Source organism: Zonotrichia leucophrys, chromosome 8 (assembly GCF_028769735.1).
Source record: "Zonotrichia leucophrys gambelii isolate GWCS_2022_RI chromosome 8, RI_Zleu_2.0, whole genome shotgun sequence".
Taxonomy (NCBI): Eukaryota; Metazoa; Chordata; class Aves; order Passeriformes; family Passerellidae; genus Zonotrichia; species Zonotrichia leucophrys.
Window position 1 is genome coordinate 13,759,880 of NC_088178.1, and position 17,411 is coordinate 13,777,290.

The 17,411-nt window shown below is 40.8% G+C and overlaps 1 protein-coding gene across 1 annotated transcript; it reads left to right on the forward strand.

The window, feature by feature from the left end:
- The first annotated feature begins 443 nt into the window (after window positions 1-443).
- On the forward strand, window positions 444-6,035 carry F3 (coagulation factor III, tissue factor). Its single transcript, XM_064720136.1, has 6 exons — window positions 444-616; window positions 1,504-1,618; window positions 3,405-3,589; window positions 3,990-4,171; window positions 4,283-4,442; window positions 5,541-6,035. Exons 1-6 carry the CDS (start codon window positions 550-552, stop codon window positions 5,687-5,689), a joined length of 858 nt encoding a protein of 285 aa, XP_064576206.1. The 5' UTR covers window positions 444-549; the 3' UTR covers window positions 5,690-6,035.
- Window positions 6,036-17,411: the final 11,376 nt, after the last annotated feature.

Genomic DNA, 17,411 nt, shown 5'->3' on the forward strand with positions numbered 1-17,411 from the left:
CAGAGGGAAGGACTGGCATATTTAGCCCTTCAGAATGTACGGGATCAAAGTTAATTAACCCAACATCGCTTCTGCATGACCAGCTGCCCCACAGAGCAGCCACTTCCGAGCTGGGGTGTCCCTCGACAGCCAGCCAAATGTTTGCAGAGGATGAAGCTGGCTGTCCAGTGGTGTCTAGTTTCAGCAGAATTCCAAGAGGAGAAGGGAGGGGTGGTACAAGGGCCTGATGACACCAACCAGGCAGAGGGACACGGACCGCAGGCATGTCCAGGTGCGCCCTCACGTCCAGCTCGGCCTGCGCCGGGGGATGCGGTGGCGGGGCTGCATCCCGAGGGACACGTCCGTCCGTCAGCGCCCCTCCCTCCCTTTCCTCGAAGATCCCGCGCTGTGTTTGCTCAATCGGGGGTGCCCGAGCGCTTCCGCCGCGCTCCGTCCCCTCGCCCCCGCTGCGCGGCCCCGGGGCGCGGCCTGGGTCCCGCCTCTGCGCGGCGCTGCCCCATATATGCGGCGGCGGCGGCCGCCAGCGGCAGCTCCCTCAGCGCGCCCAGGATGCTGCGTGCCGCCGCCCCGCCACGGGCACTGCTGCTCGGCGCGCTGCTCTGGCCCCTGGCCGCCGGTGAGTGACGGCCCGCGGGACGGGACGGGATGGGGCGGGATGATGTGGGAGGGATGGCGCCGGCGATCGGTCCCCCGGAGCCCCAGGACGGGGTGTCCCTGAGGGAGTCCGGGGAGAGCGGCCCCGCGCCGGCGGGCAGGGGACAGGGACGCGGGCCCTCCCTGCACAGCGCTCCGGCGGCCGGGGCCGGGCGCCACTGCGGGCTCCTCACTGGCCGCGGCCGTGCTGGGAGCGGGGACCGCCTCGGGGGTGGGCAGCTGTAGAGGAGTCGCAAGATTTCCTCCCGTTGTTCCCAGCTCCGAGCTTGTCGAGGGGTTTCCAGAGTTTACAGGGTTGCGAGGGATTTTCCCATCCGGCTTCGTCCTGGGCATTTCCCCGAAGCAGCTGTGGCTGGCCAAAAATGTGCTTGAGGGGGACACGAGCTCATCCCGGGGTGGCCTCTCTCATATACTGTAGGTGTGTAGGGTAACCACTGATATTTAAAGAGACTTTATCTTTCCTAAATATGGAAATGGGAATCCAGGAGCAAACGCTTTCTGCAGATTCGGCTAGGGATGATTTTGAATTATGCCTCATTTGTTCAGTGCTTCATTCACGAGAATGTTCAAGCTTTTATACCTTCTGCGGAGGTCTTGGATCAAAAAGGAACTCTAAATTACCTCATCAGTTTCAGAGTTACAAGACAGAAAATAATTGTCTTCTCATTCTTCACTTCTACCAGGACACATTCCTTTAGTAAGATGAGCAGTCCTTTCCTAAGGGCAGGACTGAGCCTTTTCCCCCAAGAAAATGTTTCCAAGTTGCAATTAATGGCAACTGAACAATGACTGCAGGGAAACAGGATTTATATATAATATGACTGATGGCACTCTCTTCTGTATTTAAAGGCTATAAGGACCTACCAACAGCAGTCAATATAACTTGGTCTTCAATCAATTTTAAAACTATACTACAGTGGCAACCAAAACCATCAGGCTACTTCTATACTGTAGAAATACATGGGTAAGTAGATAACACCATGATATGTTCATTAATGGCAATTGAAGAAAATGAAAAGAGAGCATGTTTGAATATTTCTGAAAGGGAATGTAACAGGAAAAGTGCTCAAATACTGGGATTTAGGAAAATTGCCTAATACTTCTTAGTGTCCTACTATAAAAATATCAGGTTTAGGCTTCTGGTTTTGCCCACTTCGGAAATGGAGAAATGAGCTTTAGATCAGTATTTCAGTTCTGGGGTTCGGTGCTGCTCGAGAGAGCCAGCCAGGATACTTTGAAGGAGTTGATACTCAACCTGACATACCACATATTAGACAGAACTTATGTCTTCCAAGGTGTCTGGACTTGTGTCTTCAGTCTTGGGAGGTGTCTAATAAATGAGTCTGCATTTTATTCTAATCAGTGAATCACAGTAATTAATATTTTTGTCTTGCTGAGTAATACTAAAAATTACCTTTGTTCATTTCCCTCTGTCAAGATTTGCTCTGATATTGTGTTTTATGTAAGCTGTAAAATATTGTAGATATAAACATAGCCAGCTTATGTGAAGTGCCTAATACCTCTTTCAGAACTGCACAAAACTTTCCATGAAGTTCAGTAATAAATCTGTGCCAGTTTTAGCTCCCATTTTAATACACAGAGCATTATTAAATGTGCCCTAAAGGGAAAATGCATCATCAAACTTCCTACATGGTACTGTGGTACTGTAGTCTCTACTGTCTCTAAAAGTGGCACATAAATGAGTGTTCTCTCATGACTAAAAAGTGAAATACCAGTGTAATGGCTAATGTTCTTTTTCATTTTTAGGCGTGATTAGATTAATGGACTTAAAAGCACACACTTAGCAGAACACATTTTATTATATTTTTGAATCTGGACTTTCTTTCCAGACCTTTTGCTTGCAAAAAACTGAAATCTGTTTGCCTGAGATTCAGTATAGAATCAGGTGTAGTTCTGCAGCAGAGGCATCTCTTTTAACTGAAGTTGCTGTTATGGAGGACATAGGATTAAATGTTTGCTTTCTTTTGTACGTATATTTACAAAGTACATTTGTTTCATCAAAAAGGTCAAACCTCTATCCCTTTTCAGTGCATTTCTTGTGGCACTGTCCCTCACTGATCTGTGACAAAAGAAATCTGATGAAGTGAGAAGGGAGTTCAGCTGACTCTAAACAAGGAAACTTGATCTACTTTGAGAAAAAAACCCTTTGTTAATATTCAAACAGGGAGCACTCGCTCTTCCAGTTGAGATCACACAATTTTAGCTTTCCTTAATTCACCAGCAAAAAGAGGGAAAAGAACTAAAGGATTAATATCTAATTTGGTTTTTTGTTCCTTCTTGTGAGGAGGTAAAATGAGAAATTAACATTTTTCATAGTCTCATTGCTATTTCGCAAGTAAATGGACCTTTCTATCATTTAAAAATCAAGAGAAGTACATGGTTCATACTTTTTGTCAGTGTTTTTAAATTGCAATTCTGCATTGAAATTTGCTGCTACTGTCTGGTTCTTAGTGGCATTTGCATAAATGCAAAACCAAATGCGTCCTATGGCACATTTCTGTAATTAATATCAATCATGCTTGATTTACTGAATTCTGCTTTGAATTGTGAAATACAGCTGTACAGGATAGTGACTTTTGAGCTTTGCTCCTTTTAGCCTGCAAGGCTGTTCTATTGGATGAGGGAAATCTATACAGTTTGAGGGGGAAGATGTTTTTTAATGTATCTAAGTATGTAATACATATATGTCTAGTTCAAAAGTGTTGACATTTCCTTCTTGCTCTTTTCAGACAGACATCTGACGTGAGAAGAAAATGCATACAGACATCAGAAACAGAGTGTGATGTTACTGATGCGCTCAGGAATGTAAAGGAGACCTATACAGCACACATACTGTCTGTAAAGCCTGCGGAGATGGATAACTTTGAAGAGCCACCTTTTGAAGTCTCTGAAAAATTTACACCTTATAGCCAGAGTAAGTAGGATTGTCAATTAAATCTTACTATAAATTTATTTTCAAGATTATTTCTGTTGATTTAAACAAGGTTTAGATTGAGCTTAAATGTTTTTTTTCAATAGATTCTTATGGTAACCCAGCTGATACCAGAAAAGAAGGTATTCAGGCATAAAGCTTTCCCTGTTGTAGGGGAGGGTGAAAGATTTTAGTTTGTTTCTCATTTGTTTCTCATGGCACTGAGTAGACCATTTAGTTAATAGTACGCACTGGGTGAGGATACTTGTTTACAATCTAGGCCTTCACTGGCTTTGTAAGCTTGTAATAGATTTGAGAAGGGAAGGTAATGGAGGGTGGAAGGAAAAAGAGCGTGTCGTATATAAATGATGTCATTTTTTAAATTCTAAAAATCTTTGTTTAGCTGTTATTGGAAAACCAGAGATAAAGGATTATTCACAAAAAGGTTCCAAACTGAATGTCGTGTTCAAAGATCCGCTTACACCATATATATTTCCTAATGGAAGCTTTATGAGTATTCAAGATATTTTCCAGCATGACCTGGAATACAAACTCTATTACTGGAAAGATCAAAGTTCTGGAAAGGTACGGTCTAACTCTAGTTTTTGTTCTGTAATAATTGTTACATTCTATATAGTTACACAATTTCTGTGTTACCTTCAGAGTTGACACTTGGAATATTTTTTTCCTTTACAGAAAGATGTAACAACAAAAAGCCATAATTTTGAAGTAAGTGTTGACAGTGGAAAGAACTATTGCTTCTATGTCCAGGGAATCATTCCCTCTCGCAGAGAAAATCGTAATGGCCAAGAAAGCAGGGTGCTCTGCACCAGTGTAGGAAGGAATATCTTAGATGGTAAGTATCAGATGAGGTTTGTCACTCAGTCTTTAATAGTCTAACAAAAAAATCTACATCTTTAAATTCTGGTGCCTGCAATGAAATGCCCTGTTTACTGTGTAAGTTAGAATACACAGGTAGAACATGGAAATTCATGGGAAGACCTCACTTTAAGTAAGAGTCCACCATCTTTAGTTAGTTGGAGCTGGTTTTAGGGTTTTGCCCAACTGTTTTGGTTAAAATGTCTCAGTTGATGACTGGTGTCTGAGGTTCCAGATGTCATCAATAGCCTTCAGCTTCATTTTTGTTTCGAATTGTTTTCCTTGGATCCTTCCAATAGCAGGTGCCATAGGAAGTGCTTGAAGGATTAGCTCTAAAACATCAAAGTGTTGGAAACCTACATATCCATTTACTTGTAGAATGAACTGACCTTTAGTTACGCCAAAAGGAGATGATGAGAATAAGACTTTCTTTCCTGTTACGAGGTCAGAGGTTGGCAGATAGACTTCTTTACTGGTAAATAAGTTAGCAAGTGTAGGTGAATCAGACAGGCATTTGGATAACACTTTCTTCAATATACAGTCATCAATATTACTTAAATAATATCACATTGCTGTACTGTATCTTACTCCCTGAGTAAGAATATTTGCACTCTAGAAAAAAACTTTTCTAAAATGGCAAATGAACTCAAATTAGCTTTCTTATCCAGAGAATTTATCACAAAAGTGATAGATTGCAATTTCATTAAAATTTAAATAGAAAAATCTTCTCTTGGTCTTTTCTAGCTTGTAACCTTGAATAGATTTTCACGAGGACAGAAATAATGTACAGGCAGGGGGAATGGTTTGACTTATTCTTGTGGTGTTAGCATGGTACTTTAGTGCACTAACTAAACTAGATTAAAACCTAGAGTGAGCGAGGTAGAATAAAACTTTACTTCAGTTCAACAAATCCATGTTAAAATCTGTTCAGTTCACACCGATGTGGTGACTCCACTTTTGTGAGACTAACACATAGAAAGCATTTTTTCATTCAGCAGAATGAGTGCTAGGAGTTTGTAGCACTGTGACATTGTGGGTTCTGACAACTCAATCTTGGATTTTTTTTCCTCCACAGAATATGGAACAGAAGTCTTTATCATCTTAGCAGTGATAGCAGTTGCAGTCATCACTCTCGCCGTTGTCCTTCCCGTGGTTCTGTGTAAACGCAAGAAAGCAAAGAGAGCAAGAGCTGAGAGAGAAAAGGAGCTGCTTAATGGTATCTAAGGAAAAAGTACTGCAAACACTAGTGGCAGAGCCAAAGCAGAAAAAACCCCAACTGTAGGAGTGACGGGGGTAGCACGGTCAGGACGGACAGAGACAAGAGATCTCTGAAGCCAGGTTGTGGAACTTGCTGTTCATTGCAAAGGGCCTGGGTGCAGGGCCCTGCTGGGAGCTGCCAGCTGCAGCTCAGAGCAGGCCTGAGAGAAGAGAGGGGTAGAGAGGATGAGAGGGTAAGAGAGTGAAAGCATAAAAGGGGTAAGAGCTAAGAGCTAAGAGTAAGAGTACAGAAAGTAAGTAAGTGAAGCTCCCGTTAAAATATAATAAATCATCTTCTGTGTTGAATATCCTGATTCTAACTAACCAATTTAGTACAAGATAGAAATCCTATAGCATTTCCATACAGCCTATAAGAATCACTATTACCATATTGTGCTACATTTTAAACCCTAAAAACTACTCTTTGGACCCCTTCTGCCAAGCTGACAGGGTCTGCTCTGACCCTTGGACCTGTCTGCAAGCAGAGGGTGTTGTTTCATCAAAAGGGCATTACCTTCAGTGGCCACACCATTGTTTTCCCATTGTTCAGTAACTAAGGGATCTCAAAACTTGCTTTCATTTCAATCGCGCTTATAGTCTCTATATTCTCAAAATCTTTTGCCAGACAATCATATTTATAAGGCTTTCCTGTTTCATCTTCCCCAACACCCAACAACAAAATTGGGTAATTGAGTGGAGCCTTTTAGGCTCTCTGAAACTGGAATTCTGAAGCCCAAACTTTATGTGGATTAAAAAATCCAGATACCAGGAAGCCCTGTGTCATTAGTGGCCAGAGGCTGGAAGAACATTCTGGTGATCTGTTACAATCATAGAATTATAGAATGTGCTGAGTTGGAAGGGACCCATCAGGATCATCGAGTCCAGCTCCTGGCCCAGCACAGCACCGTACCCACAAGTCACAGCCTGTACCTGAGAGTGCTCTCTGACAGCTTCTTGACCTCTGCCAGGCTGCTGCTGTGACCAACATCCTCTGGGTGAAAATCTTTTCCCTGATACTGAACCAAAACCTTCCCTAACTCAGCTTCATGCTGGATTTTTGAGCCCTGTCACTGGTCACGAGAGTGAAGAGATTGGCACCTGCCCCTCTGCTTCCTTGGCAAGGTTGTTGAAGTGTCTCCCCTCAGTCTCCTTTTCTCCAGCTGAACAGACCAAGTGACCTCAGCCACTCCTCACACAGCTTCCCTTCTGGAGCCTTCACCATCCTTTGGACCCTCTCTAACAGCTCAATATCTTTTTTGGATTGTGGCACCCAGAAGCCCCCAGCGCTCGAGGTGAGGCCGCCCCAGCTCAGAGCAGAGCGGGACAATCCCCTCCCTTGCCTGGCGGTGATGCTGTCCCTGATGTCCCCAGGACAGGGATGTTCCTCCTGGCTGCCAGGGCCCTGCTGGCTCATGTTCAACTTTGCCTTGACCAGGTCCCCCAGGCCCCTTTCTGCTGTCCAGCCTCTCCTTCCCCAGCCTGTCTGTACGCCAGGGCTGCCCCATGCCTGGTGCCAAGCCCAGCACTCTCCCTTTTAGAACTCCCTATGGCTGGTGATTGGCCATCTCTAAATTGCCAAGGTCTCTTTGTAGAGACATTTTTCACAGACTGTTCCCAAGCTCCTTCTATTGTCCTGTCAAACAGGATTCTGAACTAGAGGTACTTTTAACTTGATCAGCATGGCCTTATTGAGCCAGAAGACTTACGGTACTTGTGAGGGGAAAAAACACTACTATTGAAAAATAGATGTCCTTTACCTAACTCAAAAGGAATATTTTTCTGTTTCTATGAAACAAACCCTGTATTTATCTGCCTCTTAACAATATTAACTGGTGAAATAATCTGTTAGTTCAGATGCGACAAAACTGCTACTATTGTTTTTGCACTTCTTGGATAAAATTAACTTGGTCTGTTTATCTTTGGATGCAGACAAAGGTAAACAAACTGAAACTACTGCACTGGCAATTTGTAGGAAACACTATTGAAGCAGGTACTTGCTCTTTATCTGGAAAGTATATCCAGTTACACTACACCTAGAGTTTTACAGATGGGATTCTGATAGTTTCAACTAAGTGTTAGAACAAATACTTTGCAGGCTTTGAGTCAACAGTAACTCACTTCAGCAAGCACTGAATAGGTAGCAGTATTTATTGCATTTGAACATCATTTTTAATTAACAGTTGAAGAATGGTTTCTGTGGTGTAGATTCAAATCATCTTGGTGATGGAATTTGGAGATATCTGTTGCTTTGACTTTTAGTATTTATAAATGAGAATTTATATATTTATATAATTATATATATAATAAATATATTATATATATAATTATATTTTATATATAATTATGTTTATATGATATATTTATATAAATGTAATTATATATATAAATATATGGCTAATTTTTATACTGGTGTTATCTGTATTTATGATTGTAATTTATACTTTTTTAGTAAAATAAAGGTGACTGGAAACATAAGTCTTTCTTTTCCTTTTCAAAATGATGTACAGTATTCATTCCAGAAGTAAATTAAATATACATTCAGGAAACTTATTTTGGGACAGCAGTGTAGCCAAACTGCCACAATCTAACAGTGTATAAAACAGAATACCAGGGCACCTGCAAGGATAAATCTAGGAGAAGCCACAGTTCACAAATTGGAGGGTTTGAAGAGTCCTGAGTCCCATTTCTGCTATCCACTTACATGAGCAATTAGTCAGGGTTTGCATTCACAGCTTCTCCTTCCATTCCCACCGTGCTGGCTGTACTTGTGTTACTGATGTTCATTCAAGGCATTATGGGCCTGCCTCAGAGATGAGAGCTGCTAATGATGGTGGTCAGCATACACAAACACAAAAACTCAAGAGAATAGAAAAAAATCACCTTGTAGTTGGAACTAACTGGTTGTGGATCTCAACACTTTATACATGCCTTAAAAGAAGATATCCACTGTATTCATGAGAAGGAATACCTTACAAAAGTATTATCCCAAACAAACAATTTGTACAGAATTTTATTTTTATTTTTCATCCCTGCTGGACTATAGCTACCATCTGTGTATGTGTCAAAACTCCTGGGAATGTCTAAGTGTGGTTTAAGGGGGGTTTTCTTGGGTCTTTAATTCCTCTTTTTACAGAGGGAAGAAAAATACCAAAATTCCCCCCCAAAGCCTTGTTTATTTCGTGTTGAGCAATAAGTGCTTAATGCCTTTTCTGCTGATGTATAAACCTTGTATGGAGAAGGAATCTTACAACAACAATCAAAAACATGAGAGCTCGTGGGAGTCAATTTAAAAACATTCCAAAGTTGTCATCATTACTTCCCTTCCCCGAGGCACTCTGCTTCCTCAGCTTCATTCAGTGCCAGACTCACAAAAGGGAAGAGCTAATAGGAAAAGGAAAGTGTGTAATTACAGCATAGCATTTATTAAATTAGACCATGCAGTTGCTTGTCATAGACAACACAGTATGCTATAAATCATACTTCGTTACTTAAAGAGATTCTGGGTTTGTTCTGAATTTGGGTGGGGGGAAGGAGGGGAGAAGAGACACCCACAGAAATGCAAACAAGTGCCTTAAATGGTAAAAGAGAGACCCCTGACTGCACCAGTTCTGGAAGTCTGAAGCACTTCTGTTTCCTAGCTGCAGTATGTTATCATCCAACAATGCTGAGTAACCAGAGTCACGGGGCTCACAGATCCTATTTCAAAGAGGGTGTTTTCTGTTTGTGGAGACAGTTGAGAAAGGGGCTTCTTAATTGCAAATTTCTGTAAGTTCTAGTTCTTGGGCTGAACCCACACAAAATGTTTTAGGCAGAGACTTTCTCAGAGTATTGGGTTGGGCAGAAGTTGTAATACCAATAAATGTGTTGTCACTAGGAAGAAAGAATAGGCCCACACATGTGGCCACTCCAGCACTGTATGGATTTAAGACGAAGGCAGACACACAGGGAATGGATCTGAGGAAGGGAAGGCTTTTCCTATGCAGCTAAGTTCCCTGGCTCCTCTTCTAAGCAGGTTTCTGTAAGCAAGCGTGTTCCTATTGATGCTCCCTATTTCCCTGTTCCACTTAGCTCCATCATCTGAAAAAGGTGTCCAACTATTTCAAGTGGATAAACACATTTACATAGCTCCCTCACACAGTACTTGTGTCCTCTCCTTGTGCAAGTGAATCTGTAACACTGCATACTTAACAAGCCTGCTTTAAAACCACATTCTTCTTCACACAGGCAAAAAAAGGCTGATGCTGTTCTGCTGCTTTTCTGTCAGCCCTAACAGCAAACACAGATAATAAAATTACTGCCATTACTTAAAATGAACAACTGTAGAGAGTTTCAGAAGTGTATGATGGATATGGCAGCAAACAGCTTAGCTATTTCTAGCAGACTCAGCTTTCCAGTGTGAGAAGGCTGCTGCTGAGAGGCATGTAATGATAAGAACATGATTATGAGCTTAACTTGGATCACTAGTTATGTGGCAATTCAGGACAAAGAGTTTTCTGCATGAAGTGAGAATAAACAACTGTGACAGATTACCCTGTCAGTTCAGTTTTGTAAAGCTGATTATTTTGCAGGTTAGCAGTGATCGCCACAATTTCAGAAACCTTGTAATATACATTACCAGATCCAAGAGTCAATTGAATAATCTAATTACACAGAATTTATCCACATACAACAAACCATACTTTCTATAGTCTATGTTTGTCCTGGTGTGCATGTTTGAGAATGACAGGAAAAGAACAACCTGCTGGACAGGACAGAAGCAGGAACTGGTCAGCTGAAAATCTTTCCACAACCCTTAGGTGTGGTGTTACTCACCATGGCATATGCTCCCTCACAGACTACGCCCAGTCTGTCCCTTACAAACTGCCACAGAGAGCTGCCCTTCCCTTATTTGATGTGTGTGTCTTACAGTGCACTACAGCAGAACTTTTAGCAAAGCTCAGGACATAAAGATGTGCTACAAGATCTCTTCCTTACTACGTATATTGAGAAACCTTCCCAGCACGAGATCCTTCTGCTTCTTCTGGCACAGGCCCTCATTCAACCCACCGAGCCTCTTGCAGCAACCCCCAAAGGACCCAGAAAGAACATCTTTCCCTGTAACTCCTCAGCCTCTAATTGTAGCTGAATTAGCCAGGTTCACAGCAAGATTTCTCTCAGGGATGGTTTCTTCCAGAAAAACCTGTCAGTATCTGGTTATAAACAAGCAGCCACCTTGACTGCCCCCAGGGTTTCACTGCCAGGCTGTCTCAGATGTCCAATTGCAGAAGTTGTGCCCGTTTCTCATCTTGTCAAAAGCAACATATTTGTGTGACTGGCTCCTGTAAGAAGCTTGAAATGCTTCTGCTCCTGGCTTCCCCTGGTTCTTTTGTTGATGTTTCCCTTCCTCTCCTCCATCCCCTACTCATTCCCATTACTTATTTTTCATGAGAGATGAACCCTCTGCCTTATTTCTTCAGACAGGTAGGCAGGATCTCTCTCATTTTAATCTTAATATAGAATCTGAATAAATCCATGTCTCTTAATCACAATCAGAAACATATTAATAGCATGGAAGCATTATTTTTTTACCTTCTACAGCTCCTCTTGGTCAGTATTATTGAGACAGTAACTTTCACAACATTCACTAGTACAGCTCCAAATACCTCACGGCACCTAATTAAAGTGTAATTTTTTTAGCATCTTGTTTAAAATAGCAATGAAGTTATTAACATGAACTTTACAGTTCCAGATCTCATTTGAACTCCCTGATGCATTTTCCTCTATTTTTATTTTCAAGTTTTCTACCTTATTACTTCGAGAAATATTTAAGTAGCAAAGTACTGGCATTGTTAAATTTTAAAAAATATTTCATTAAAAGAGGTTTAATTAAAACTCACCTCCCTTTCAACAGAGAAATATTTTCCCAGTGAGATCACATGGTATTTTTTAAATTAGTTATTCAGTAATTACACAACTCAATTAATCAGCTAATGTACTAGAAGAGCAAGTGAGATTTTAAAACCTACTCCAATAGGAAGCACTCCTTATTCAAGGGAAAAATGTGGGTTTGTTAGTTGAGTTTTTTCATTTTAAAGAGTGCATCCTTGATTAACAGAAAAAGTTTTCCCTCTGTTGCCTTCATACTTTACCATCCCTTCCTTCACCCCAAATACGTACATCTCCACAGAGATAATACTCAGTCTGATTTCCCAGCTCTCCACTTGGTTCCAGAGAGCGCCGAGGGTGACCACAGCCGTGTGTCAGCGCTGCAGGACCGTCACCCGCAGCTGCTCCTCCCTCCCTCCCTGCCTGCCCCCGCAGCCACCCAAGGGAGCAGCGCCCCTGCACGTACAGCCTCTGCCCTAAGCCATCGCCTCAGCGGGAATCCTGCAGGCTGTGTCTGCTTTCTGTGCTTCGTGAGCCTAGAAAAGGTGACACCAAGTGGTAAAAAGGGGCATAATCAGCACATTAACAATCCAAATGTTTCTAAATGATTAACACACTGAGATCCAGTTTAAATCCAGATTTCACCAAAATTTGGAGGAAAAGGGCATGAGAAATGTATTAGATCCTCTCTTTTCTAATAATGAAAAGGAACAGAGAGACTGAACAGCTCAATAAGATCTGATATTAAGGGCAGGAACATCTCTCTTCTCCTGAACACCTCCCATCTCCTATACAGTGCTTCCCACTGACAGCTTCTCCAGGAATCTTGGACTGCAATATACCCTGTGCTGTCCAATATTCAAACATTGCTGGAAACAAGGCCCAGTTAACAATCCATCAGTACTTACCTATTGTTTGCAAGTTGGTGTTGAAGCCTGCACAAAACTATACTCCCTTCTCCTGACAAACATCTTTAGTCTCAGAAACTCAGGAATAGCTCAGAATTAGATTTGCATGCTGACTGTTGAGCTTCTTACTAGACTTTCTTTCCTCTGTATCCTTGAAACAGAAAAGAGTCCTCTTACTGCCCTTTAACTCTTAGAGGAACACACTAAGTACCTTATAGAAAGAACTGTAGTCTTCTAGAAGTACTGGAAAATGTTTTACTACTGCTGCACATGTCATAAATTGAGCTGTAGAAGCCCTGTGAATTATGCTGAAGTACAAGCTATGTTTGGAACTGTGATAACATGCTATTCCAGTGGCAAGGAAAAGAAAGGGTAGGAATAGCTGGAAGGCAGCTGTGTTTGAAACTGGGGCTATTTTGGGCCAGATGTGCTTTGAGTTCTGCTGAGCCTGTCTTGAAAAAGCAACCCCAAAAACACCTTTTGAAAACAATGACTTTCCATTCCACAGCCAGTGATAGGCACAAGAAGTCAAAACATGTGTCAGCTGAGAGGCTGCTCTTCTGTACCTGTCTTTCAAGCAAGTCCCTACAGAACAAACTCAGAGACAGCAAAATACAGGGTGCCTGCAGGAGCTAATACTGTCTGTCAGACACAGCCCTACTAAAGTTCCACCACAACTATTTTCATAATTGAAAAAAATTGAAAGGTTTTTTTTTCTTAATCTAGTTAGCATTGATGGGCTGCAATTTGACTTTGACCCTTAATTCCCCACTATGCTCCAAAAAGTCTTTGCATATGGTTCCTGGCTTTTCAGAGAAGTCTTGTTGCAATACATAATATTGCATCCAAGTTTTAACAATCCTCTGACAGACATGCCTTGCTTTTTAACCATTATTTTTTGCCCAACACATTAATCCCTCTATAGATACTTCATCGTTCAGTGTTACCACATCTGTCCCATCAGTTACTTCTGACATAGCTGTGTTTAGCTGTTGCTTTTGTGCCAACAAATTCCTGCAGTAAAATACTATAATTAAGTAAATTAAGCTAAAGAAACATTAGCTTATTTTGGGGAGCACCTTTACACTTGTCATTGTAGTACAGTGATTAAAAGTAGTCAATTGTTTTTTAGGACCTACTTGCACTAAACCACTCAGGGTAAGGAGATTGAGAGTATATTTGGTTACATAGAATGCCTCTTCAATTGCACACATGGATCGTCTTTCAAAGCAGCCTCCCCCAAACTTTCAATAATCAGCATTAAAAAATTAGCTTTGATTTAGGCCAGACTCTTAAGTCACTTTAATGGAGAAAATTTGCTTAGTCACGTAGGTGGAGTTCCCTATTTCTCCCCAAGTAAACCAGTCTCAGCATTTCTTTTGGTCTAGACAGAATTGACCTCATTTTTCCAGTTCTGTTCTATTTTGGTTCATCATGTGTTTCCCAAAATGAGAGATGGGTGGGAAATAAAGGATGTTGGTTTGTGGACAAGCAGAGCAGGGAACAGGGCTGGGCATTACAACAAATGTGCTCTTTTCAGAGTAAAAGCAATTGTGCTCAATCTTCATGGTTCAGACTTGCCAAAGGTCACTAAGAGAGGTTTCTAAGCAGTGTAAGAGAGACTGTGATTAGGTCTGGTTTGTGAAAGATAGACCCCCACATAAGTAGAGTGTCCAAGTTTGCCTTTTCTCCCATATAAAAATGCCAACTGGATGATTATTCTGGCATTGTAGCATTCATTGCAGGATTACTGGCAAAATGTCTTCAGTTTCCCAAGTCAATCCCCAAGGAATTTGCTTAGGCCTATTACTCCTATTTAATCCCTGAATTTACTGTATTTTCCAAATTACTCCCTTAAAACAGCTTCTGTCTGTGAAGTTCCAGGCTATTTGTCACCTGACTCTGCTTTTGAATTCAAGCAAAGAAAATTATGCAGAAGTTCAAAGAAGGCTTTGAAGATAACATTTTTTCTAAGATTTTTAACGTGAAAGACAAGCTGCTTTCATAATAACCTAACTTGGCTATATTTCTGTTTCAAGATGAATGATAGAATGGTTTGGGTTGAATAAAACCAGTTTCATCCTCCGAGTAAACGTGACAGGATGGGTTTCATCAGAACATAAACAAACATAGGGACCTGCAATGTGCACAGACACTTTAAACTTCCCAGTGAAGTTTCAGGCATCATAATAAAAACCTGACTGTGTCCAGACCTTGAAGAACAACATGTGAAGGGAAAGCAAACCAGCCAACCCATCTCTTCCTGACACAGCTGCACATCCCTGATTAGTAAAATCAAGAAACCTCTCTCCATGCTCAGGAAAGAGACTCGCACAAACCATCTGGCTATATACACCTAAGAAAGAAGCAAATAGATTATACATAGAAATAACTGCTTTGAACAGCAGCCTTGTAAGCAGAAATTTGAACTTGTACACTGTTGATTTTCTTGACAGATGTAAGTTGTGGTTTATTTTCTCTATAAAACCTTGCCAACCTTTTCAGCCCACTATTTTTTGCAGAGGGATTTCAGATGACCATTACCATGGATATTTCTATGGACATCTCACAGTACCAATGACAATTAAATTTAAATTTTAATTTTAATAATGGATTTTAACTTATATCTTAATGTATCTAAAAATAAATTTACGTATTAAACATCCCCTCCACAACACAGAAATTCCTTTCTTTCCTCCTCTAACTCATCAACCTAATTGAACAACACTTTGATTTGTAAGACTGCATTCTTGGTTGAGACATTTTCCTTCAAAGGGAGGTCTACCCTTTAAGAATGCTTTACAATACACTTGTTGCACAACTAATCTCAGGTAAGAAAAGAAAAAGATTCATACTTGTTAGTATTAGAAAACACTGATCACTTGAAAATCAGTCAATTCAAGCATGTTTTGGCTGCACTTTTACATTACCATGTTTTAAGTATCCTGATAGCTGGTATGTCTACCACAACGAAGGAAAACAACTAAAAATTAAAAATACAATAAATGTGGAAAAAGATGAACTTACTATCCCCAAAATAAAAAGATTAAGGAGCACTCACAAGAATTACATACTGATATTATGTTAATCTTATTCAGGCCCTTCTAAAATCAACACAGGGAAAAGAAGCGGCCAGGAGACAAAGGAGAGGCCAGGCTCACAGAATATTGTGGGCTGGAAGGGACCCAGAAGGATCAAGTCCAGCTCTTAGGTCAATGGCTCGTACATTATTAGCACCAGGCTACAGCCAACTGAGCCAATCCAGTGCAGACCCAGAGCAGATTAATGCACCTATAATCCCACTGCTCTAAGCATGTGTCTTCAAGAACTGAGCTCATGTACTTGGTTAAGCCTAAACTGGATGGCATCACCTGGCTGATTCCAGAGCAAATTTCACACAGCACTGCAGCTTTTCAAAGCTGAACACAAAGACCATCGGCTCATTGAGCAACTCAGCATTTGCTGCATATGCATTTACTACAGAATTCCTAATCACATCATTAAGAAACATGAAAAGCCTAGATATCTTTTATCTTTAGAATTTTTATTATTATTATTATTTCAGAGGCACTTAATGTCTTACATTTACATAGCGCCGTTTCCCCCTCCAAAACACTTTACAGTATTTACACACAGGAATGTTTCCCACCGTTGAAATGCAGCCATCTGACTATTTCCAGTACCATCTTCAAAGCACCAGCAATTTGAGACTGAAAGTATGCATCAGTGTGTTGTCTATTAAGGTAGTTCAGAATTCCACTTCATGAACTTCCAACTTGTGCTATTAAAGAAACATAACTAAAATACAATATCACAGTGCAATTCTGCAACAGAACTAAGACTTCCATCATTTCCATTAGATTTTTTTTACAATCTCTCATTAGATCAAGTCTATCTCAAACACTTAATTGTAAGGCCTTTCAATAATATAATTATAAAATATTATTCTTTTTTATATTTTCTTTATAAGCCTCCCTTACAATCAAGCAGAGAATATTTTTTCCCTTCCAGTATATTTAGAAACACCAAGTCCTGGCCCTAAGGAGATACCAGCATCCTCAGTTTCAACAAACTTCATAGCATCTAAAGGCAAACCTATTCCTCCCTGGTTTTGAAGATGGATTTTTTTGTTTGCTTGTTGTTAGTTTTAAAAATAAATACAGGATTACACAAAATTCTGTTACATCCAATAAAATTGTAAAGTACAATTGGGATTGGCTGCTGGGGGCAATGTAAGTGTGCTGTGTATGGTTTTACTTGTTAGCATTAAAAACACATTAAAGTATTCCAAGTTCGCTACTCCACTGCAAGACTGCCCTAATCACAAAGATCATAGCAACTTTCTCAGTTTAGAGAATTTTTTCTTTGTCTCTCTAAAAGATTACTAAAACATCCCTCTGAAGAGAAGAAGTTGCATTTGTGCTGAGAACTTTGACAAAAAAAACCCCAAACCAAAAAACCATCCTACACCAACCTGTCATCCCTATTTGTCCCTATGGTTACACTTTGAAAAAGACTACACCTCACACACAGCATGCTGCTACCTGCTACGTTATGGCTGATGTGAGAACCTGAAGGAACAGAACCAAGAGATTAGTGAAATCAGGCACCTATCTGCCTTCCTGTAAAACAAGCACAAAAGTTATTCTGGTACCTTATTCTCTGGAATATGCTGTACTTGAGAGAGAAGCTTTTATGATCTTCATTGAAGCATTATACTCAGATTCCACTGTGGTCACTAGATTCTTGTACCGGGACAGCTGTTTGCATTTGAGTACTTTGAAAGAATACTGACAGGTAGGGGCAAGAACTATGATAAAAGGAAAAATATTAACAGGTAGCAATTTCAACATGAAAGAAATTTTCTAATTAAACTGGGTAAAAATTAAACAGCAGTGCATCCAAGTACATATTCA

Coding starts and splice junctions, on each gene's coding strand:
- F3 (XM_064720136.1), top strand. CDS start 550: ATGCTGCGTGCCGCCGCCCCGCCACGGGCACTGCTGCTCGGCGCGCTG. Junction 1,619..3,404: donor TATACTGTAGAAATACATGG/GTAAGTAGATAA, acceptor TGCTCTTTTCAG/ACAGACATCTGACGTGAGAA. Junction 3,590..3,989: donor ATTTACACCTTATAGCCAGA/GTAAGTAGGATT, acceptor ATCTTTGTTTAG/CTGTTATTGGAAAACCAGAG.